We start from the raw sequence: 24,067 nt of genomic DNA on the forward strand, positions 1-24,067 counted from the left end.
ACGAGAATAAGGTGCACATAATTTAGCAAAAATTATGTACCACCCGAGACATTTATTACACTTGCAACATCATGAAACGAGTTAATCTCCCTTAGGAGATTACTTTTAAAGTACTACGACATATCTTGAATACAGGGCGATTTAAAGGAAAGGAAAAGCCGTAAAGTAGTATTCTCATAAATACGAAACATGATTCTGCCATAAATATACGAATCAACTGCATATTTAAAATAAAGAAAACACGATCTGCTATAATTAAAATAAATGAATTTTACATGAACGTATTTGACCGTAGGAAAGTACCGAAAAGAAAGGAAGAGATATCAATTGATGATACGACAAACAAGATCTTTATTTCATCGTTTATTATTATCGTTTTATTGTCATCTCGTTTACTCGTTATTGTCTAGACAAACACATTGATACATTCTCATAAAATCGAAGGCGATCGAACAACGATACACGCTATCCGCATTAGTGATAAATCGTTGATATCGATCGACTTGTAATTACCACAATTCTTCCAGAGACCGCGCTTTTACATTTAACATACACGTATTACACAATGATCTATCGATAAGTACTGAAACATGTATCATGAACAAAAAGAAAGCTGAATTTTGCGTTATTACTATCGAGCTTGCAAGCCCTCAGCGCTATAAGATTTACACCGACTACTATTATACGTCGAAGATCGCGTCACGGCTTCCTGCATTTTTTCTTCTATTTGCGATCGTGAACCGCGACTGTAGAAATATCGAATGAAAACTTCGAAAAGAATCTCCAACTTGCTCGGTGAACATCTCTCAATCGAACGATGAAATCCTTTCGGATACGGAAATGCTTCAGACCATCGAGTAATTCTATCTGATTGTTCGTTTCACTTACTACCATACGAATACATCTGTATTTTCGAAGTAAATGCACTGAACGTAAATAATGAAAACTAATGTCGTGTAAAACTGCTCGTTAAAAAAAAAACAGTATGTGAAAAGTTTTAGATAGAATTTGTGAGCAATTTAGTAAATAATTTGAAAAAAATTCTAAATATTATTAAGACATATTTTACGTTGCAAAACAGATGTATCTAACGATAAGCAAGGTAGCTTCGCGAATCAGATCAGACATTAAGATTATTATTCTTAATATAACGTTATTGTCGCTGGTTATCGTCTAATTACATTAATTTTGGAGAAAAATATTTCTGAGAAAGTTTCTTAATGTTAATAAAAGTCGCAGGAGACATTAAAAGATACACGTGATATGTTTAACCTAACCTAAACAGCATGAGAAATTAGTACGAAAGTAAAGAGTCGAGGTTAGGTAAATATTATTAGGGCAACATACAATTTTCTAATATTTCTGGTAATTACACTTGCACGCCGTTAACATTACTCAGAAAGTAAATAAAATTCCTGCAAATGATAAGTATTTGTGCTGCCGTACAAGAAGGGGCCATTCGTTCTGTGTAAACATAATTTCTTTGTAGACTATAAAATACTAGGCTAATAAAGCTACGTGATCGAATGTGATATAAATTACTGCAATAATTGGTGTTTGCTAATCTATTAGCAACGTTTCGTAAAGAATTGAACGTCGCTCTGAATTTTATCTCGTATTGACTGCTATTTTCCCTTAAACGTACGCTTAGAGTATTAAGTTAGTAAGCACTAAATTAAATACAGTATATAAAGTCGTTACATGTATATATATATAAAACAGTACGTGTCAGACTATACGTCGATAGGAAGCGTAAATAATTCACTTTATAAAATCTTCGGTTGCTAGTGAAAATTAACAATACTGTAATAGTTAGTCAATACTTCGAGCTAGTTAAACATTGATAGCCGTTTGAAGCACGAAAAAGCTTTTAAATGTAGCATTCCGTAATAATAAATACAGTACCAGTCATCCATCGCATATAATAGTTCTGCAAGTATCCACAGATTTGAGCTTCCATCGTTTAATCTCAACCGATACATTTGGATCGTAAGTAATCGCAACAGATTCCGCTAGATTGTTTAATTTTAGACTATCTTGTATTCTATTTCTTATATGAAAAGTAAAATAGAATAAAAATTAAACTCGAACATAAAAATTAAATAACTTAATGCAAATTCATTTACGATTCGATACCAGTTGAGAATTAAATCTACTTATTTCCCTGAATCTTTAGAAATGATTTTCATTCAGTAGTTCGTCAAAAACAAGCAATAACGCGCCCCATATACTTTTACTTGCCAAACACGATGATTCGAAAAGACATTTACCAGTGCCAGATAACTTCAAAATCAAGAGAAAAGTTACCAGCTAATAATCTCGTACCAGTTACAGATAAATATCGAAAGTTCTTCGAAAATAAATCTCGTTTCTCAAAGTATTTACGTATTTATAATCGTTATTCAATTTCAGAGATGTACGAGCAAAAGTATGAACATAATGACTAATTCATCGATATTTATCGTGTGATATATAAGTAAAAAAGAGACTGTTTATGACGATTTGGATCGCAACGAGTAAGGAAGTTTTTCATGGAAATAATTATCCGTAGTCGGTAAGACGAGAAACCTTTTGAAGCCGTGTCGACAATCCCCATGCAAGGCTTGAACGGAGTGTTTCCTTGATTTGAAGTTAGGTCTTAGCGACCTTGTCGACGAGTTGGCGGAGTAGTCGGACGGGGGCCCATCTGCGGGATTCTCCCTAAAATACATGATTCAAAATTCGTGTCAAATCGCGAAACTATGTTTTCTCTAGTTACACTGCAAGTTACTAGTCTATATAGCACATATAGTCTACATAGAGTCATCGTTATTACGCTACACAGCGCTTAAACACTGATATCACTAAATACAGACTACGGTCACAAAAATGATACAAGCGAGTAGGAGGTGATTCCTTGCGTACAAATAAATCAAAAGTGGCAAATAAGTATTATCGAGAGATACTACTTATGCGATGTCTATCGCGTCTATTGTCTAAATGCTATAACAATAGTAATATGTACGCAACAAATTTCCAAGAAAGTTTATTTTACACTTTTGATTTAGTTTCGCATGAGGCATTACTTCCTGTCCAAACGTATCATTTTATCGACTGCGTCTCGTGTAACTGCCATATCTAAGGAAAAAACGAACACAATGGTAGGTCTTCGTTATGTTTGCATAACAGCTTGTGCCATCTATTAATTAGTCTCTGCATAAAAAATTCTACAGAATAAGCTTACAAAACACTCAAGTTGTTCGTTGATAGAAACGAAATTTCGATGAGCGAAGAAATTTGGCAGCAAAACACATATCTAATATTCAACACGTAACTACTTAACAGCAAAGACAGAGCAATGTTTTAGCGATAGAACTTCGAAATGTTAGTAAAATCTCAAATACGCATCCGTATGAAATAACCTTAACACACTTTCCGAAACAAAAAAAAAAAAATAAAAAAAGAGAGAAACATAAATTTTCTATTCGTAATAAAACATTGTCTGCCTACAGAATAAAGGACAAAGAATAGGGTAATCTATTGTGGTACCTATACTCGTTTCTTCTTCGACTAAAAGGAACATCGACAAGATCAAAACGTTACTTACACTTTACGATTTTAGAAAACGAGAAAGCGCTAAAATAAATACACATTGTAAATCAAATATATTCTCGTCGAAGTCACGCAAAAAGGTATGTTCTGCTTTTATAATATCCATCCTTTCCATTTTCCTGTGAAATTAATGTATCGATTATAAATCACCAATTATAGGTTAATACGAATCGAAGTTAGAAACGCTCGTTCAGATAGATGACCCTGTATACTGTATAGATATAGCAACGATAATTTAACAAAGGGCAACTCTAAAACTATGATCAAAGAACTACCTATTGACTATCGAGTAATAATGTTGTTATATCCCAGCCAATCTAAAACATCTACCACATCAGCGCTGTAAATTGGCCGTAGCACCGAGTACACAGTTCCATAACATCGATAAGTGCACCACATTGAAACACCTACATTGCAGTTGCTACTTAACTACCGTGAACGGTCCACGTGGAAGTAGAAGAAGTAGAAGCGGAGGATGGTATATCGGCGAACGTTTGGCGTAATATGGTCATCGCGTTTTCTACGATCCGCAGAATCTCCCTCTGCGAAATACTCGAATATTCCCGATGACTCGACGACTTGTTTCCCAACGATCGTTCTTTCGTTCCATTCTTTCTACACTTTTATTCGGCCGTAGACGTTCGCGACAGCATGACGAGGAGAGAATGGAGGACAGTACAAAGAGAAAGACGGAGAAAGACAACGACACAAAGAGACATAGGAGAGATATAGAGTAATTCAAAAAGTACGATGGACCATCGGGAGAGACGAACCAGGTATTTCTCAAACTATCTGTTAAACTATCCGTCAGCTCCGCTTTGTTGTATAATGGGACGCGTCTGCAGATTTTCATTCATCGTATCTCTATAAAATTTTGTCAAAGCTCGATATTTCGTTATCTGATAAGACTAAGAATTATGGAATTGGTACGAATCTATTATTAGAGGAACTGCTTACATCGTGTTTGTAAAAGAATCTTTAACTACGTTTATTCGATCTACGATGATGATTTCAGATCCAACTTAGGAAATCGATTTGATAAGATAATATAGCTATCGTTAAACCAATCCCTCGTAAAAGCGAGGGAGGAATCGGATCACAAGCCCAAATTTTGTACAGCTGCAAATTTTCTCCATCTACGTATGAATATATCGTGTAGTTACACGAAGATACATGAAGTTTAGAAAAAATTATTCGCTATACGGGGAGGTGTAATATCCAGTAAATCTTTTAAAATACATAAGTTTGAGATGTTTCTTTAATAACGAGGTCCATCTCTTCCGGAATTGCCCTAGAACGACGGAGCAGGTGAGAACCTAATGGTCTGACCTGCCATTCGGATACCGAAGTGAGCGCGAAAATCGCGCGACCCTCAAAGATGGAAGCCAACCAAGACGTGCCAGGGCCCCGATGTGTCTTTTACTCGCTTGAAACGTTTCCGGGTAGCCGAACTGGTCTACCTCTGGCTGCATCTCCGGTGCAGAACCTGTTTCTGACATTCACAGATAGCGCTCGATTTACGCTCGATCTCTGACTTTCACGTTCAACTACGTGGTTGACATGTCCATTCCCGACGACATGAAATACACTCGCTCGAACGGGTCGAGGTCTACTTTTATCGGGCTCTGAGTGCACAAGGATGCTTACGAGGGACATAGCGTGTCGTATTGCTGTTATTCGGTTGAAAAGTTAATTAATCTAGTCTGTCGTAAGGATGGAATGGACTATTTAATGGAAAAAGATAGGAAATTGCTATTTGGTGTTTGAGAAACTATTTCTATTCTTAACACTTTGTTCAGCTATTTTTCGAAAATACGAGTTGACGCGAATCATTTTCTCTGTTTAAAGTAATTGTTAAATTACTTGACATATTAATACGGATAATCTACATTTTTCTTTTAAAGAAAAAGAAAATAATAAATTTCGCTCGAAGAATCAACAATCTCATCTTTCCACAAAGAGTTTCCTGGATACTCGAATCGAATTACAATTTTCACCCCCTAAACTTCCAACTTATTCCACAAAGAAGCAAATACATTTTACTCACCCATGAACCTCTTCTCTGCGTTCGGGTACTGTCCACTGAGCGCCTCCATCATCTCTTCGTAATCAAAACCGTTCGTATTTTGCATAACAGGCAGAGGATACTCGTCGGAGAAGTCAATCTGTCTCTTGGGTCTCCTAATGTTCGAATCGATTTTCGTCAAGGAATCGTTCAACTTTTCCTCCGCAGTCTCGTAATCGTTTCTCTGACTTTGTTCCAGGTTACTCAGCTCCTGAAGATCTAACAGGTCGTTTCTCGCATTCGTTTCGTCCATCATCGATCTACCATGGCGGGAAAGAGCTCTCAGGATCACGCTTCCGGGCAAGAAAATTCCTCTCTTCAATGAAACTGGCCAAGCGGAATTTTTCGCCAGAGAAGCGATGCTTCTCTGGTTTCTAGCGGGAAAATCGCCTGTTCTGGCCAAGGAACCGACGTATCTTTTCCCATAAGGGAGTCCGTAGTCTCTGGCTACGGATGCCACGTTCCTTTTCCCGTTTTGAGGTAGAGTGAACGTTCTCGCCAAGGAAGCGACGTTCCTTTTTCCATTGTAAGGCAAAGTAGATTCCCGGTTGTTACTCTTGCTCTGGTCGTAGTCACGAACCAGGGACGCGATATTACGTCTACCAGGTGGCAACGCGAAATCCCGAGCTAATGCGCCGACATTTCGTTTTTCCATCTGGAAGTCTCGTGCGAAGGCTTGCAAATCTGAACGACCGCCAGAGAGGAGATAATCACGGGAGATTCCTGCGTCGTTTTGTCCTGGTTGCTCGCTGTTCGGAAAACGTTCAGTGAAGATTAACTCCGATTTTGTACATTGTGAAATTCCTGACTTTTGGTTCATTCCGTTTATTTTTCGAATAACAAACGCTAAACAATTGATCAAAACTTCTAGGGGATTATTTATCCTTATTCTGATTTTCTAATTTCTGTTGTATTTTTCAAAGTACTTTCTCAACGATTAACTAGTTTCATTCTTTTTCAGATTCACAAGAATTACTATCAGTTCTGGATTTAAACATTCTTGAAATGTAACAACACCAAGTTATTGTGGTCTCTTCATTTGCGATTTCGTTCAAAATAATTTATGCATTAAGAAATGGAATAGCAGATATTAAGACAAAGAACAGAACAAAATTTAGGATAGAACAAACTAATGCTAAATACATACGTACTAAATACGATTGTACCTGGAAATTGCAGCCCTCTTTTCTTCGTCATCCTCGTTGTCAGCAATACGATCCTGGATACTAATCGGTAGATCATCGTTTTTGGCCAACGTTGCGAGGCTTCTTTTCTGAGATTCAAGCAGGAACTCCCTCGCATCCATCTCGTCGCTATCGTCGAGCAAACGTCCTAGGAGATCTGGTAACTTCTGTGTTCTTCCATTGAGAATAATACTGAGATCGCCACGCATGACCGGATCCTTCAATAGTTGCAAATAAACGCGACCAGGTACGCAGATCTCCGTGTCGTCAGCCTCCTCGGTTAAAGCTCTCAGATGCGCCATGTCGTTACGACTTTTTACATCCTGAGTTATTCTCGCTGTTCTAGAATAGGCGGCTAAATTCGAGCTGACTTCCGGATGACGCAACAGAGCCAGGAAGGCTGCTTTTGGCATGCATTGAGTGTTATCTTCATCCTGGCATGTCACCTGTAAATTTAAAACAGCGTTTGTTGAGCTCGATGAATTTGTTGGGAAGATAACTGTTTAAATACCTTTCCAATGGAAACTAAATGGAAGTGGAAATTCAATGTCTTCTCGCGATAGAAATCAATTTTGATATAAATGTTAAAGCGTCGAAAAGGATAGTTTAATTGAACTATGCTTATCAAATAACACTAGAACAATAATTTGTTCTATCTATTGTGTCTTGGTAAGAATATGTTCGTTGTTCTCTAACATTTTTATACTTGGACCTGTCTCGAACGAGGAAATGACTGTTTTAATTGGAAACTTAAAAAGCTATTTTATCTTTCAGCATTAAAGATTTATATTGTGCGCCTATGTATCGTCGATAATTCCTTAAAATCAATTTTCTCGATAGGGAACCTTATAACAGGCAAGATTGATACTACTACGTGAAGTATAATAAGAAAATCCCGTTCACGATTATTCCATTATTACCTCGCCTTCGTTTATATCGGTTATAAGTAGTTGTAGCTTCAATATCGACGCTAATATGTATCGATTTTGCAGATATTGTAAATTGTTAGGAATATCGTATACCTTCTTAATCATCAAAAGAAAGCAAAATTAAATTCTAAGATCATTGTATAGGTGAAAATAATTCTTGATTTTATAGCGTATCGGACAACATTTTCGTATTTAAATTTTAAATAATGAATTGATTAGTTGCACAACTGTGATTAATCAACCTTGAATAAACTGTGTATTTAATTTATTTCCAGCAAAGCCTGGTGTTTCAGATATTCCATAGACTGTACTATCGTTTTTGGAATTTATCAATAGCTTTCATAAAGTCAAAGAATTTATCAATCCATTCGATTCGAGAGCCAGTTTTGAACTCTGGCCATTGGTTTGATTAGAAGCAGGCAACCATTTCGACATAACAAATAAAGCAATTGTTGTAAACAAATTCTGATATATTATTCAAGAAGATTAGTTTAATCGCACATACAAAATTGGAAAAATCAGTCCATTATAAAACCGCATAATAACATGCATAACGTGTTACTGAAAGCTTATTTTACGCTTGGTATCGCATGAACGATCTATCTTGGGAAACTAAATAATTTCTAACTGGATAACGGATATCCATAATATGCATAAAGATTGCCCGAGTAAACCTCGTATTTTATGCAGTGCAGCTAGAAAAGTTTGCGACCGTTTATTCGATGAGAGGAAAACTTGGATTTTTTAACGGAAAAAATATGAATAAGTGATGCTTCCAACAAGAGAAAGTTCAGTCCTTAGAAGACAAAATTCTGCCTTTATATGTTTCTTTCTTAAGCATGCAAAAGAAGATAAATATTGTTTGAGAGGAAAGCAGAATGTTTTACTCCAACAAAATAAAGGTATCATAAACTATTATAACAGAACATTTGCTACAGTATCGTCGCTCCTCCTACTCTGAAATTATTCCGCTTTTACCTTCCAATCGTCATAGCTTGAATGTGAATACAATTTGTATTCTACACCCACACAGGCTAAATTTAATTATATAGTTTTAAGGGCCACTATTCAAATACGCAAGCAAATTAATATGAGGTGGAATATTGGAATAAGATGGAAACACGAAAACTTAAACTTGAATTTATTGCGATAAAATAACGTCGCACAAGCGAGACGAAAATTGTAGAAATTATATTTCGTTGGTGTAGCATAAAACTTTCGAGACGAATATTCTCGATGTAATTAATTAACGAAGAAATAAATTAAACAGTTGACACACGTTCGTGAACTTGGCAAGTGTCATAATCTGACATATAATATTTGATGGAACGCTACAGGAAAAAAGGCCAAGGAATCAGCGAGAATTTTTCAATTCTAATTCATAGTCGAAACGAGGAAATTAATTAATCGGCGCGCGCGTGATGCGTGAAATAGTGGACAGATGCGTCGTAATTAAACAGGTTCGTCGTGTCATCAAAAATTAATTTGGTTTGTTACTAATTAAAGAACATATCATTTGAACGCAGATTTCATCATGCACGATGCTATTCTGTTATTTACGTGAGATTGATCGCATAAATGATATTTTGTGGAAAATTTAAAATAAATGGTTAGCTAAAATTTCAAAAAGCTTTACATATGTATGTAATATGATATATATATATAATGTATATATATCATAGTATGTATATACAGTTTTCTATGGTAAGTTTTTAAATATTTTCGTGAGTCAGAATATATTCTCACGTATTGTATCTGAGGAATTTACTAATTTGTATGCTATATGATATGTTCTAGCATTTTCCAAGAATTCGTCGGTTCGAATACGTTCGACTTCCCGCGAAGCTAAACATCCCCACCCCAATACGAATGTTAGACGAAACCACAGCGCGGGCATCATTCGATTGTCGAAAATCGTGGCGTCAAGACGTATCGATCGACGCTTGAGATCATTAACTACGTAATACATTTCCAATGCTATTCTTCTACGTTTATATGCTACTATTAGGTTTGTTTTATTAATACGCATTCATTTATTAATTTATTGAACATTATTGTAACAAAATTAAATATACTGTCAAGTTCTTTTTTGTTTTTTATTCCTCGATTGTACATTTGACTATTATAGTTATCAGTAGCTCGTACTATTTACTTTTGAGACAGATTTTGTACTCGTATATTGTTTCGTTTCTATATAATTGGTTTTCGTATTGTACATTTGTTTCCTTTCGCACAGATTATTGGTTAATAGAGAGGTCGACATGAAAGAAACAGGAATTCAAAATATAGAGGCTGTGATAATTAACGTTTAATTTGGCGGAAGCAGTCTTCTCGTGTTCATATTGCTCTCCGGATTACTGGTAATATTTAGTTATTAATACAATTATTCATTCCATGATACATAACCTTATAACGTATAATTGATATGTCATAGCTGAATAATGGATAATCTATAGCTTGTTAAGAATACTAAGATGAAATTATAAAAGATTATAAAAATTAATTTGCTATTACGAGTATATTAAATTATTTGTCTGTTCCAAATAAATTAAAGCAGAAGATTTCACACGAGATTCTAAACAGTTCAACAGAGTACATTTGCTTAACAAATGTCTTAGCTTAAACTAGATACACTAGATTTCGTTATATTCGCTAGAAATTGAAATAACTAACATTCTAAATTGAGCTCAGTTTACAGATTAGGAAAAAAGGACCATGGGCTTCCAACTTATACCTTGCGAACGAATTTTCTATAGTAGCGTCATCTCCTGACTTTTTTAAATATGTAACTTTTATTATTCTCATAAAGAGGTCGCTATTACACCGGGATCACTTTTGATATGCAACACAATCGACACTGTTTTTAAGAACAATTTGTAATATTTCACATTTTCTTAAAGGTTTTTTCAACCTCCACTTTTTCCCGTTCTCTGGAGAGGATCTAATCTGTAATTAAATGAGTGCTTCAAAAGTCAAAAATGTAAGTAACTTGCATGTTGTATTTCAATTCTAAAAAGATCAACTTCTCTCATTATTTCGCATATTCCAAATAATTAACACTGCCTTTAATAATAATTTATGATATTCGTGTTTTGTTAAAGATTTTTCACAATCTCTACTTCCACCATGGGACTCGACGGTTTTTACTTGATAACCGCTTTTCAGATGACTTTTCGTATATCACACCATCCATAACAACGAACTTCACGTCTAATCGTAAGTCGCATGCATTTCTGTACCTCCTGTCAGTCAATCATGTCGTAGGATGAAAGATTCGATTCGACACGAGTGACTGGTAGTATTACATAGAAATTAAAAAAATTTTAGAATTTAAGATGAGATTGACGATTGATATTTTATATTAATTTGAGTATCTCGGATTGAAAATATGTTTACCATAATAAACTTTTAAAATGAAAATTAATATACTGTGCAAGGAACTTCGCGACAAGCAAATTTCGGAATCAAAGAAACAAGAGTCGAACATTGCTCTTGTTATTTTATTTACATTAATATTTAGCTTTGAGTAAAATATTTTATTATTGCATCTGATATTTGCATTGAGTCTTAAACAGTTTTTTAATAAATATGTTTGTCGTTAATTTTTTCAACGTTTCCATCTTTTTGACAGGAAACTTGAATTAGATTTACAATTAGATGAGATACATTAGCAGATATCTTTAAGTAGAATTAAATCTACAATTAAATAGGATGTTTTTGAATAAAATTAAATTTGTGGTTAGGCTATTTTTAAGTTAAATTAAAAAGTATCGCTTCTTATCAGAATAATATTTAAATAAGGTAATGTAAAGTAGAAAATGAATGAGTGATGAAGTTGAGTTCAGTGTGAGGCCAGTTCTTAAAAGACATATTTCACTTCTTCTCTATTCTAAACTTTTTTCTGCATTCTAGATTTTCATGCGAATAAAAATGTTAAATATTAAAGGAAAATTTCAGACAAAGAGAAATATTATTTGATAATTCATTTGGATGTTCGTATTTCATCCGATCAAGATCCATTTAATTAATAGTAAGGTTTCCTCAGAACCTATCAAATCAGGTACGATAAGCATGTTCTCTAATTTGACATATTCTATTGAGCAAACTAGTTTAACAAAGCTCAGTAACACTAATCCAACCTCATAATCGTGAACAATGTAAATACGTCTATTATTTAAAACATTTAAAACTTAATACACGAAAAGAATGTGCAAAACATTAAGGTGACATAATATATCTACCTCCAATATTAAAATAAAATAAATTTCTGTCAGTTTAGTCGATATAGTATCCTTGTTAAATTCGTTTTGGTTTACTTCTGCAAACTTTCTGCAAATTTGTTGCATGTATCCTATTGCTGTCGTGGTAGTACTAATATCCATTTGTCGAGAAAGTACTTGAGAAATATAATAACGGAAGATGATATTTGCGTACTATATTTAATTATATTTAATTGTGAGGGAAACAGTGAAATAAACACACGTAACTTCACGCCTTCTGGCAGGTGCAGACATTTTATGAAGTTGGGACAAATGTCGAGGACGTTAACTGCGTATCGTGAAACTAAACAGCAATTTCGTGCAGCCGAGTTGCTCGATATTACACGAACTTCATTATACGCCAACCCACAATGAAGCAAAAGTATTTATCACACTAAAAGTATGAGAAATCGACGACAAGATGATAATTCATAGCAAAATCTATTCGAAATTAGTTACATAACGTTCTTACTATATTTTTTTTAATAGTAAAACACATAACATATTGTATATTCTCATATCAATATTTAAAGTTAATAGTTTACATTCAGATTTATTCCAATTATTATTAAATAAAAATCGAAATGTTATTCGCGGATTAAACAAAAGGAAAAACAACTGTTCTTCCTTCGTTCTATTTTAATTGCTGGTTTATTTGTTTATCAGAATAAAATTATCGCAAATACTTCAGTTCATTGATTTAGATATCATTTCAAAAACAAACATATTGCAATTAAAATACGCATTAGGAAAATAAAATAAAAAGTAAAAAATGGAAAATTTCTACCGTGTAATTCAAATGGAATTCATCTGTCAATTTCCTTTATTTTTTAAGTGACGATCAATTCTCGAAAAGCTTAATTTTCTTTCAACTCTTATCTTGCTACCGTTTGCCGTGGATTATTTTCAATGGTCTTTCACGCAGCATTGTTCTTGATTGTATTTTCTGATCTCTCACTTGACTTACATTTCAATGAAAGACTGTCAATCTTGAATTGCTAACAAATCATTGTTGTTCCTTAAAATACTGAACGCATACTTCTAGTAAAGCTTACGATTAATTTTCCAGATCTAAATCCACAAAATTACCTACTTGAATTTCTTGATGGCTCGTAACGTCGAATAACGAAGATGTGATCATTTTATTATAGTAGATGTATTTTAATAATTCAGTACAACTATTCTCTTTCCGTCATTTGTAACAAGCATACTTCACCTTATTAGCTGCGCATTGTTACACGACTAATATAAATAATTAAAAACCTCGTCAATATCTTACGAAACTTAAACAAGTTATGCATAATGCATATCAATGAATTCGCTGCATATCAAACGAATATTCTATGCATCTGATACACTATGCAATGCTATTGAAATGTTGATCTCCTCTCTATGCCACATTTTACGTACCTATCTGATTAGCCGAAACACAGTATCGAATTTGCCGTGTTTCAAAATCAATTCTCATCGGTAAACATGAATTTCAAACTTAAGAGCGAGATAGCAGATTCACATAAATGTTAGAGTACCAGAGTAGAAACGTTTTAACTTGAGAAGCAAATTCTAAATTCTAATATATTTTCGTTTACTTAAGAATTATCATGCGTATCATATGCACGTCATTTTAACAATATTAAGGGGAAACCACTGTTGACGTTAGCTTGCAGTAGGTATTGTCGCCGATAATCAAGAGCGTGTCTCATTAAATCTACCCTCGTCTCACCCCTTTTCTTCGTACACGTTTAACAACGTTGCCCTTGGTCACGTAGATTAAATTGCATTCCTAAAGCGACGCTCGACTGGCATTTAAAAATTAAACGAATATTTCAACGAATTACCTAATTAAACCACCATATAATAACTTAAGCGCAACTGTGTACTTTGTAATTGTGCTTTAAGCTATTGTCTTTGCAATTTAGTCCAATTCCACGAAATAGCTTCATTACTGTTCAACAGATTACGTCGCGTCATGTTCATTATTCGACTCTTGTAGATAACAGAACACACAATGTTGAGTATTCGTTATAACAGTCAGATATTTCTCCGCGAATATTTATACTTTTATATTTTTATGAAATATGAGTTATTAAAGATTTTAAGAATAATATTTTAAAAATAGTATTAAAAATAAAATTCCATAAGTTGGTCACAAAGGGTTTCGCAAAATTTATTACAAGCCTCGTATTCATCTCGTCAAAGTCAACAAGAATCTATACAGCCCTAATATTTCGTATATTTAGAAATGACAAGAATGTCAATTCGTCAAAGAGCGAAATTCTAAAGCGCGTTCTTTGAGTTTCTAAACCCCAAAGACGATGACTCCTTACTTTTGAATCTCGTTTCAACAGGATAAACTTTTAAAGTTTCTGTAATTTCATGGCTTGCCCCTGAGTTATTTCAGTCACCGGGTTTCTCGTTCCGTTACATAAATCAAGAACGATCTCAGAGAAAGCCCGGCAAAATTAACCGAGCGAAAATCATCCCTGTCAAAGGAAACAGCCAATTCCATTGATCGAGATATATTTATTTTCCTTGGGAAAGGAGAATTAAACTGAATTTCTCTTATCTGTTTCATTTTTATATGTCGTAAAATAATCGAAAATAAATCCATCAAAGTAATAATAATTAAAAAAATAAATTATGTATGGGTTCCAGTAGCTATTTTTACACGGTTCTGTTTGACTTGTAAATGACTTTTTATCCATTTTTTTCATACTACGAGAGACAAAAAGCTTATTATTATTTATTATTTAGGTAATAGGCGGATTACAAATATAAGTAAGAATATAGAGAGACGAAAAGTTACTTTTACCTTATTACGTGGGAATATTAATTATCAGAAAGTATCATTATTAATTTCTATATATAAGTATTGCCATGTCTGCATTGAGAATCTCTCATTGCCTACTCCTTAAAATCTCAGAAATCGTAAAATACAAAAAGTACAGAAATAAAAATAATAAAGCATTCTTAAATCAGCAAGGAAGTTGTATCGCAAGTTGATCCATTCGTAAAATTTTAAATTGGTTCCGAAGTCGGTATGGATTTCGCGGTATGAAACTTGTCCGATTAGAATTTACCGACAGAGGGACAGGAAATCGTTTGGACAACTGAAGCGACAAGTGACAAAGCGTTTTCCAATTTACCAGAACGAGTTTCGATAATAGCCACTCGAGAGACATAGTTCTTTCCTTCGTAGAAGAAACTGCGCAAACATTTCGCATCCTCCGCGCGCGTCTTTTTTTTTACGTGCAATTGTATATATTCTACGTGTGTAACTGTCTCTCTATTTTACCGACTTGCGAGCATTTCGTATCGCAACTTATCACGTGGTCTCGCAGAAGAAATCGTTCGAAGAATACGCCTATCGTAAATCGATTTAATACTCCTGTAAACCTGCAACCCGCCTATCGACTCTGTAATATTGCGAATGAGATTATGCTCGACAGGGGTAAAATAAGATCGTGTCAATGATATGTAAAGAAAGAGGATTTCTTTCATGTTATTCCTTATTAAATTACGTGGGAATTTTCCGTGACATTAGAAGATTTATTTATAAAAATGAATATATAAAATACATAGAAGTGTAAGAAAAAGATCCTTACAGATTTTTACTTCTATGCTATGTAACTTAATTTTATTTGTTTTCAAATTAAAATATAATTTCTAAGTTGTGGATGTTTCTTTTTGGAACGATCAAAATTGCAAAAATGTACAGATTGACGTAGAAAAATATATAAAATATCCAAAATATGGCACTCGTTGTAATAGTCGAGAGGAATTTTTATTTAAGTTTTACATAATAGTAGCAGCAGCAGAGTTTATTTTTAGCCTAGCGGAATAAAAAGAACTCGATTCATAATTATCTTCTGTATCGCCTTGCATTTTCACTTAGTCATTATACGCACGTCCATTCGTTCACAGACACAATCTTATTTTACCCTTATTTTCCTATTACATATTATCTATTGTCTATCATCTGTCTAACTATTAACCATATTATATATTATACAATATTTTCCAAAATATAGTTTCTGTATAATTTCCCTTCTTTTCATTTAGAATGTAACAAATGATAGGAACAAAATGTTATAAATAAAATATATTAATCATGACTATAGGGACGCCGCGTGTTGTCACCTGATGTGAATCGTATTGCTCTTGTATCGTGATTTATTCTTGTCACTTGCACCAACCTCACAGACTAACCGAGAAAATATCGACAAAATCGTTTGAATAACGTTCCTCACAGTAACATATGTGCACGTATAATTAAAGACCTATCAGCCAAATTTCTATGCTTCGACAAATATTTTAAACTATAGTCTGATAACGTCCCATGCAAATACTACAAAAGATTGGCGTTCGTATTTCTTCCCTCACAGAAATTAATCTTTGTCCTCTAATTAATTACTAGCTTGCGCGTATTTAATTAAAATCGAATTACACACAGTTACAGTAGCATTTTTCATCGTTTTTACGATTACAGGTATTGAATTTTAAAACTCTGTGCGGTAGTCAATTTTCTAAAAATAATGTCATAACTTTTTTGTTTTTTTGTTTTTTGTTTTTTGTTTTTTTGTTTTTTGTTTTTTGTTTTTTGTTTTTTGTTTTTTTTGTTTCTTGTTTTTTGTTTTTTGTTTTTTGTTTTTTGTTTTTTTGGAAAAAAAGTTAATTATCCCGCTCACGTTTCTTATGAGAAATATCTTAAATTTTCCGAGGCTGGACGCATACTTTAATTTCATAAGAGCTAACTCGAAAGATTTCGATCGGACACTACAGTTGCTGAAATTTTTAAAACGTACCGATCTCTTGCAAATATTACAAAGCTCAGTTTATAATTCTACCTGATAGTAATAGCGATTATTGATAATCTATAACCTGTTATAGTGATTGATGCGGCTGTAAACGACGAGTTAGAAAAATACATGAAAGTGAATTGTCTAAAAGCAATTTTCCAAATCTTGCCGATCGACAAATCGCAAACAAGACAACGAATAAAGAACGTTCGATGCAAATAATCTATTTCCGCAAGGCAATTTGCCAATTCCCCGCTAACGAGCTCCGATCCTAGTCCATCTTCGTTCCCAAACGTGTTCAAAATCGCAATGGTTAAAGATGGAAATATCATTCGTTATGTTTCACTCAACAGGGTTTCATCAAGGTTTCCACGCGAATCACATTTCTCCGCTTATCGCATGTAAACCGACAGTGACGTTTGCAAAGGGGAAAAAAAAGGATCAGCTGAAAGGAAGGGATGGATCATGGATGACGACGTAGCAAGGACAGGTCCGCACCTTCAATGGTTGCTCGTTCGTGCGAAAACCCCACGGACGAAAAGCACGACGAGCCAGTTTCGCACATAATCCGGCGAAAGAGATGTGACCTTTTCGTTATCGTTTGATTCCCGGAACACGACAGTCGAGGTCAACGAGAATCTGCTCAGTTGGACCATTTTCGGCACTCCGGTACATCGCGAGGGTTGCTTCGTGGAAAATATTTCCGCTCACCGGAAATCGTAAATCGTCCGATACGCGGAATACCGACTCCAATGTGCGCAAAACTCGACGAAATCACCGTGACATGGAATTTCGAAGAAATTGTTCTACGCGATTTTGAACGGGCTAAAAGCGATGTAGATTAATGGCAGCAGCCCTCGAGTGGGTGGAAACAAATGTTCCAATGAAAAGGTCATTCAAATTCGGTTTTATTCTTCTTGTAACGCGCTTGTCATTATTTATGATTTAGTTATTTCAATTAAAGATCCGGGAAAAAGGAATTGCGATTATTTGGTGGGAAACTTCTAACCGTTTCGAAGTAAGATTGATCGTTTTGGGATACGAAAATAATTTTGGATGTGAGCGTAGACGTGAACAATTATTAGTCGACGACTCGATACTATGATTGATTAACCGATAAAATTGCAATTCGTTTGCGAAATTTTTATACCGAAGTTTTGATCTAGCTTTGATCGAATTGTTTGGCTCTTAAACGATGTTAGAAAAGACAATTATTATCCAACATATCCGACGACAGTTGCGCGCATAAAAATTCATCTAGATCGCCGACTTTAATTAACTTGTCCACTATTGACTTCCAATCGATATTCATATGATATTCCTCGTTTAGAAAATACATTCCGAATCTATCGGTATACTTCTGCTTTTTTCCACAATATTGAATTTCATTCTTATTCGTTTCTATTCATTCTTAATGACAAAAGCTGCTAATGGAATTTATAGAAAATATTCTTACGCGCATGCATTACCAACTGTGAAATATGCGTTTAAGTTAAACAATTAAATTGTTATTCAAGTACTCGAGCAGATGTTACGCTAGTTGCCACCGGTAGCATTATCTTTGATCAACCATGTTTTCAAATGTGTATTCCACTCTCTTGTGGACTCTCATCGCGCTTTCACGAGACGGAAATTACTGATCGTCGATAAAAGCCAGCGCGATGTCTTGAAGAAGGTCCTCATCGCGGATCACACTTGAATTTGCACTTTGATAAACTTCGTACGCTTTACCATTTCCCGTGCGAATGCCAAATGTTCTGGATTGTGTGTCGTGAAATGTCGGTCGGTAGTAACTACGTATTTATACCACCTGAATATTTGCTGGTAGATACCACGAAAAGTTTGCAAGAAGAGGTTTGAGAATTTTGAGAAACTCGAAGAAAAGAATATTCTGTTTCGCTTAATCTTTCGTATTGCGAGTATCTTTACGACAAAACTAATTGATCTCTGTGAGAAAAGTAAACGAGCATTTGGTGTTTTCTATTCGAAAATTTAAGAAATTGGACGAAATATATCATTTTAATTGTTGATTCTTTCATTTAACTTTAAAAAACATACTTTAACTTTGAAAAACATACATCTTTATCGAGTTCGATCTTCTCAAAAGCAGAACTTCGTTTCACTAACTTTTTGTCCACAATGTCGAACAGATCTATCGTTTCGTTATACAGTAATTTTTCCATCGAATTATAATGTCGTTCGTGTCTCGAAACCAATAAGATTACTCAATTAAAATCAATCCACGACACACGATTCAACAGAACGTTTGTTAAACATGAGATGGCAACTATGAAATAGTAGAAAATATAATGAAAACCAGATTCAGCTAATGATCGAATGACTAGTGAACACGTCCCGGTTTATTTCCAAAGGATATTCGGAATGTAAATGAAGTTGGGCGCGTGTCATCCACAGGTCGCGGTGAATAAAAGAGACAATGAATAACCACTCTCGAAAACTAATTAAATTTCCTGCAAGGATAACGCGTTTCCTTGCTGGCAATTGCCCCTGCTCGACGCGTAAAACGAGCAAGAACGATAGTAAAACTACCTCGAACGATACCTATTTACGCTATTTTTCCTATTAATTGCGCAATGAATATAATACATTACCACGGAAGCACATTTTTACTGAATTGATTATTTGGCGTACAGTAAGAAAATAATAACAAGAAGGTAAATAATTTTGAAATAGCAACGAGACTCTGTTACAAAGGTTAAAAATAATGTTCTCTAGAGGATGATCTTTTCTTTGATACTATTGATATCAGTTAATATGAAAGAATCGATAGAAGAGAAAGTAAACAACTCTGAGAGAAAAGGTACAGGTAAAGGATAAATTGGACATGAAGAACAAGATGATGCAGAAATAAAGATGCTTGCCGATGGCCTTAGAGAACTTTAAGACGAATCAGCGACAGTATCGACGTTCTATACAAATTTGCACGGTAAAATTAAAAAACTTGCTGCATCGAGAAAGTTGTCGCGATCTTGGGAAAATTTCGCTACTTTGTGACAAATAAAACTTGACGATGAATAGAGTTGGGAATTGCCTAGAGTAAAGAACAATGGCGTTCTCGAATGGACCATTGTGTAAGAAATCGATAGCTTTTTACTATTTCTTTTTATCTCGTAATCACAGTGAAATTATACGCGTGTTACATCACGTCTTTAGAAAAGTCTTCTTTTCTTATGTCCATGAATAAAAATAGGTATTCTAGACACAGGGTATATTAGAAATTATTTATATGCGAAAATGGATAGAATTGTTCGTGGGAAAGTAAATTGGAAATGGCAATTTTTAACTACGAGACTTTGTTTTCGAGGATACCGACCGAAGCGTCGAAGAACAGTCTCGTCGTAAGCGATTTGTTCAAATTTATGAAACTTTTTACTTAACACGATGTTAAAGTTTTAGATACGTGTTCGAGAACTTGTCGCGGTGTAACTTCTTACGCAAAGAGAAGAAAAAGTCCGAGTATAGTATCTTAATTAATTTTATGTAAAATTGTAAGTTTCATTCGAATTCTGACTACACGAACTTATACATTATCTCAAATTAACAAAGTATCGATGTAGCGTCGTAGAAAGATTGATAGAAGGAGCGTACAGTTTAAAAATTCAAAATACTTTATATAATTTCCTTTCTATCGTAAATAATTATTTCATTGAAAGCACGTGCATCCTTCAACAAGTATACTACTCGTTATTTAGTAAAAGATCGCATAAAAATATCGCGCAATATCTATAATTCATATTCTTTATGATCGATCGGTTTAGTTACGTGATCTTTATTGTACACCATCCAAACATCGATGGTCATGATTTACGCCCTCGAGCATCGAATAAATGATTCTGACGATGATTAAAAACCGTGGATTTTTCGGACGATAGGTACCACGCTTCTATCTGTTTTCTTTCACACGTGTAGCTAATATTTGTCCCTTCTTTTTCGTCGTATAGATGACATAGATTTTAATTAAAAACGTATTGCATGATCTGTTATAATTTAATCTCGAAGAAAGTAGTAGATTTTTAAAACCGATTTTTACTTCCATATCTGCTGACCGATTGTATTTTATTGATACAACGAACTACTGATTTCGTATTTACGAATTATTGATTTCTTCTTTCATGTTAAATTAACTCAATGGCAAGAAAAGATAATATAATGGAGAATAGATAGTATTTAATTTACGTATTTTTTATTTGAAATCAAATTTCCGTATATCGAAGAATAAGACTGTTGGTATCGTTCATGAATAAGATGTTCGTATCGTTCATGAATAAGATAAAGATATGTACGTAGCATTATTGGTTTCTCCCATTTATCAGAACACGTCAAATTGACACAAGGAAACGAGGGTTAGATTCATATATAAGGAGAAGGCAACATAAATATTTGCGGAAAAAATTGCACATTTATATGATACATGTATATGATATACGATACTCAACGTTTTATATCGAATCAGTTATAAGAAAAATTGCAACAAATGTTTATGCAATTGAATCGTTCGGTGTTCTCATCGAATGTATGTTTCTATATTTCTAAAATGAATTAATCTTTTAATTAGAATAATTAAAGAAATTTTTAGGACACGTCAAAGATTACTTGTAATTTCTCGAGTGAAATGAATCTCTATACTTTATCCGTGTTATCCATCGTTTTACCTCCCTTGAAACGTGCCTTTTATTACTCAGATCGGATCACAGAAAAACTTGCGAATTAAACCCTTCGGCAAAGAAACGCACTAATTAATGAAGCTTTTTAAGGAAATGATATTCCGAATATTCAATGAATCTTATAATGCCAATTATGACGTACGGTTATCAAGCATTCTATCACCAAAGAATCGATCGATTTATTAAAAGATTTCCATACTCGCTTACTGTTGCCAATCCAATATAATATTTTTCCCATGACGTTTGGACTATTTTCGTAGAAAAATATGTCGCATGATTTTAATTAGGCGTTAAATTAATATTATAAGAATGTGTTAGAATTATTTAGGAATCGTATAGATTTTGAAAGTGCAGTTATTGCTAGATTTATATGCTGCAATTAGAACAGTCGTGAATCAGTGAACTGTATTGCGATTCACAATCTATCAACGTAATAATAATCTATTATAGTCGATATCAATCATCTTAACCCCCGTATCAATGTTATAGTGTATCAATTGACATGTTAACTATGTATATGCTTGCCATCATAATCATGAGGAATGATTACTATCAAGTTTCTGCGATTTCTTCCCAAATGGTGAACCATCTAATCAACCAGATATAATATAATTTCAATTAAAGATGAAAAATTCTTTAATCGATCGCTGTGGCAAGAAGGAAATCGTTCACGCGGACAAGTCGGAATAAGATTACCAATTTTCAACTACGGAATTTAATTATTAGCAGAACATGCGATTCGATCTCTATAGTTCCGTATTTCGAGCGCTAATCCATTTGATCAAGATATTCCCTTTGTTGCGAAATTGGGATCGCATTTTGAGAGCGTTAATTACCCAACCATCAAATTTCAAGCGATCTAAAATTTTTAATAAGCACTGGTACTCTATGAAGAAGTTCTCGTGTTCTGTACGCTCGTTAATTTCAACGTTTCCGAATCATCTGAATAATTATTTCTTTCTCTTTGTTATTAATTTCTATAAAAGATATATTTGTATAAAAGATGTAACTCAAAAACATTGGAAAAATTGTGTTGCATAAAAATAACAAATTTCTTGAAAGTATGTAAACTTCTGAATTAATTTAATACAAAATTAAATAAATGTATATTAACGTACATATTGATCATTTATTTTACAAGTAAAAATTGTTATTTTAGCGAATCTTTTCCACTAATGTCCGATATTCGAAGAATTATTAAATTCTATTGAATATTTTGAAATATAGTTTTTTGCGATCTTTTAAATTTTCGTTTAACGTTGTAGTTCGTTAAATATTATTCGCTCTTAACGATTATGTTACTTCTACCAAATTCTTTTCCCAGCATATTTCTACAGAATTTGATTTTTCCTGAATCGTAATAATTCTAAAAATTTGTTTATTCCCGTAATGTTACTACTACATTAATAAAGTAGCAAAATGCAACAAGAATGTTGAAACTATGTCATTGTATCCTATAGAAGAAAAAAGTGAAAATATGTTTTATTAAATTTTACAAGAAAAATATGAAAGCCCCTTGCGTAAATGAAATTTTTTACTCCACAAATAAAAATCGCAGCACGCAATCAGCTTAAGGTATTCCTTTCTGAGTCTGAAAGGATACGTTACCTTAAGAAATTGAAAAATTAGAAAATTGCTAGCCATCAAAATATCGCGTAAAAGATCCACTTTAAAATCCAACAAACCCATGGTTACGTTTATTGCCATTTTTTAACTGAACACATTTGCGTTACTTTACGATCTTCGTTCGATTGAACCACGCTCGAACGATTACAAACCCCATCGTGGACAAACTAACGAACGAGAATACCAAAGAAGCTACCAACGACTCTACATATTCCGTTCGTAACGAAATCCCAGTAACTTTACAGCGACTTCGTCTTTCTCTCAATTTCTCGCAACTTTGCTCGCCACCTGACGCTAAACACGTACAAAAAGAAAAATTGCCCGCTAAGTACCTTAAGTAAGTACTTTGCGACGAAACGACCGAATGGCACGGAGTGGAAAGAGGAAAAATCATAAACTCACCAAAGGAAGACGGATCTCGTTGACGACGAAGATGTAGAGCAAGAGGCTGACAAGGTGGTTTCCGGTCAGACCCATTTCGTAAACTTTGTCACAGTGTCCTTCCAACGCGGTTCGCCAAATCTGAATACCGGCTATGTACGCGGCCGCTTCCTTATATAGGGTACATTTCACCCCGCGCAGGCGTTCCATCCCCCATAGAGCACACCTACACCCGATGGTACACGCTGTACACACACCATCGCTGAGAATTTCTGTTGGTGGATCACGCAATATGCGTAGATCTCCTGTACCGTGTACACCTCGTCCTCCTCCGATGGACCACTTTGAAAAGGAAAAACGGATAAAAAAAAAAGAGAGTGAGAGAGAGAGAGAGAGAGAGAAGAGACTAGAAAGAGGGGGAGCTAAATCGAGACGAAGAAAAAAGAAAGAGACACGACGTGATTTTTTAACTACGACTCGGTTAATATGCCCGTGGATTATTGCGTGTCGACGGGAAAACGCGATGACTCGGTTGCTCGAACGAGGAA

General features: G+C 34.3%; 1 protein-coding gene across 4 annotated transcripts; it reads right to left on the reverse strand.

Moving 5' to 3' along the window:
• Nucleotides 1–1,632: 1,632 nt before the first annotated feature.
• LOC100746467 (neuropeptide-like 1) lies at nucleotides 1,633–23,688 on the reverse strand. Of its 4 annotated transcripts, none has more exons than XM_024370466.2 (5): nucleotides 23,541–23,688; nucleotides 6,823–7,286; nucleotides 5,639–6,405; nucleotides 4,921–5,077; nucleotides 1,633–2,700 (listed from the first exon to the last, which is right to left on the reverse strand). In XM_024370466.2, exons 1-5 carry the CDS (start codon nucleotides 23,613–23,615, stop codon nucleotides 2,493–2,495), a joined length of 1,671 nt encoding a protein of 556 aa, XP_024226234.1. In that variant the 5' UTR covers nucleotides 23,616–23,688; the 3' UTR covers nucleotides 1,633–2,492. The 4 variants fall into 4 exon arrangements, with proteins under 4 accessions (XP_024226234.1, XP_012245814.1, XP_012245816.1 ...); XM_012390391.3 differs by having other exon boundaries at nucleotides 4,921–5,083; XM_012390393.3 differs by lacking the exon at nucleotides 23,541–23,688 and adding an exon at nucleotides 10,443–10,537 and having other exon boundaries at nucleotides 4,921–5,083.
• Nucleotides 23,689–24,067: the final 379 nt, after the last annotated feature.

Source organism: Bombus impatiens, unplaced genomic scaffold, assembly GCF_000188095.3.
Source record: "Bombus impatiens unplaced genomic scaffold, BIMP_2.2 scf_0765, whole genome shotgun sequence".
NCBI lineage: Eukaryota > Metazoa > Arthropoda > Insecta > Hymenoptera > Apidae > Bombus > Bombus impatiens.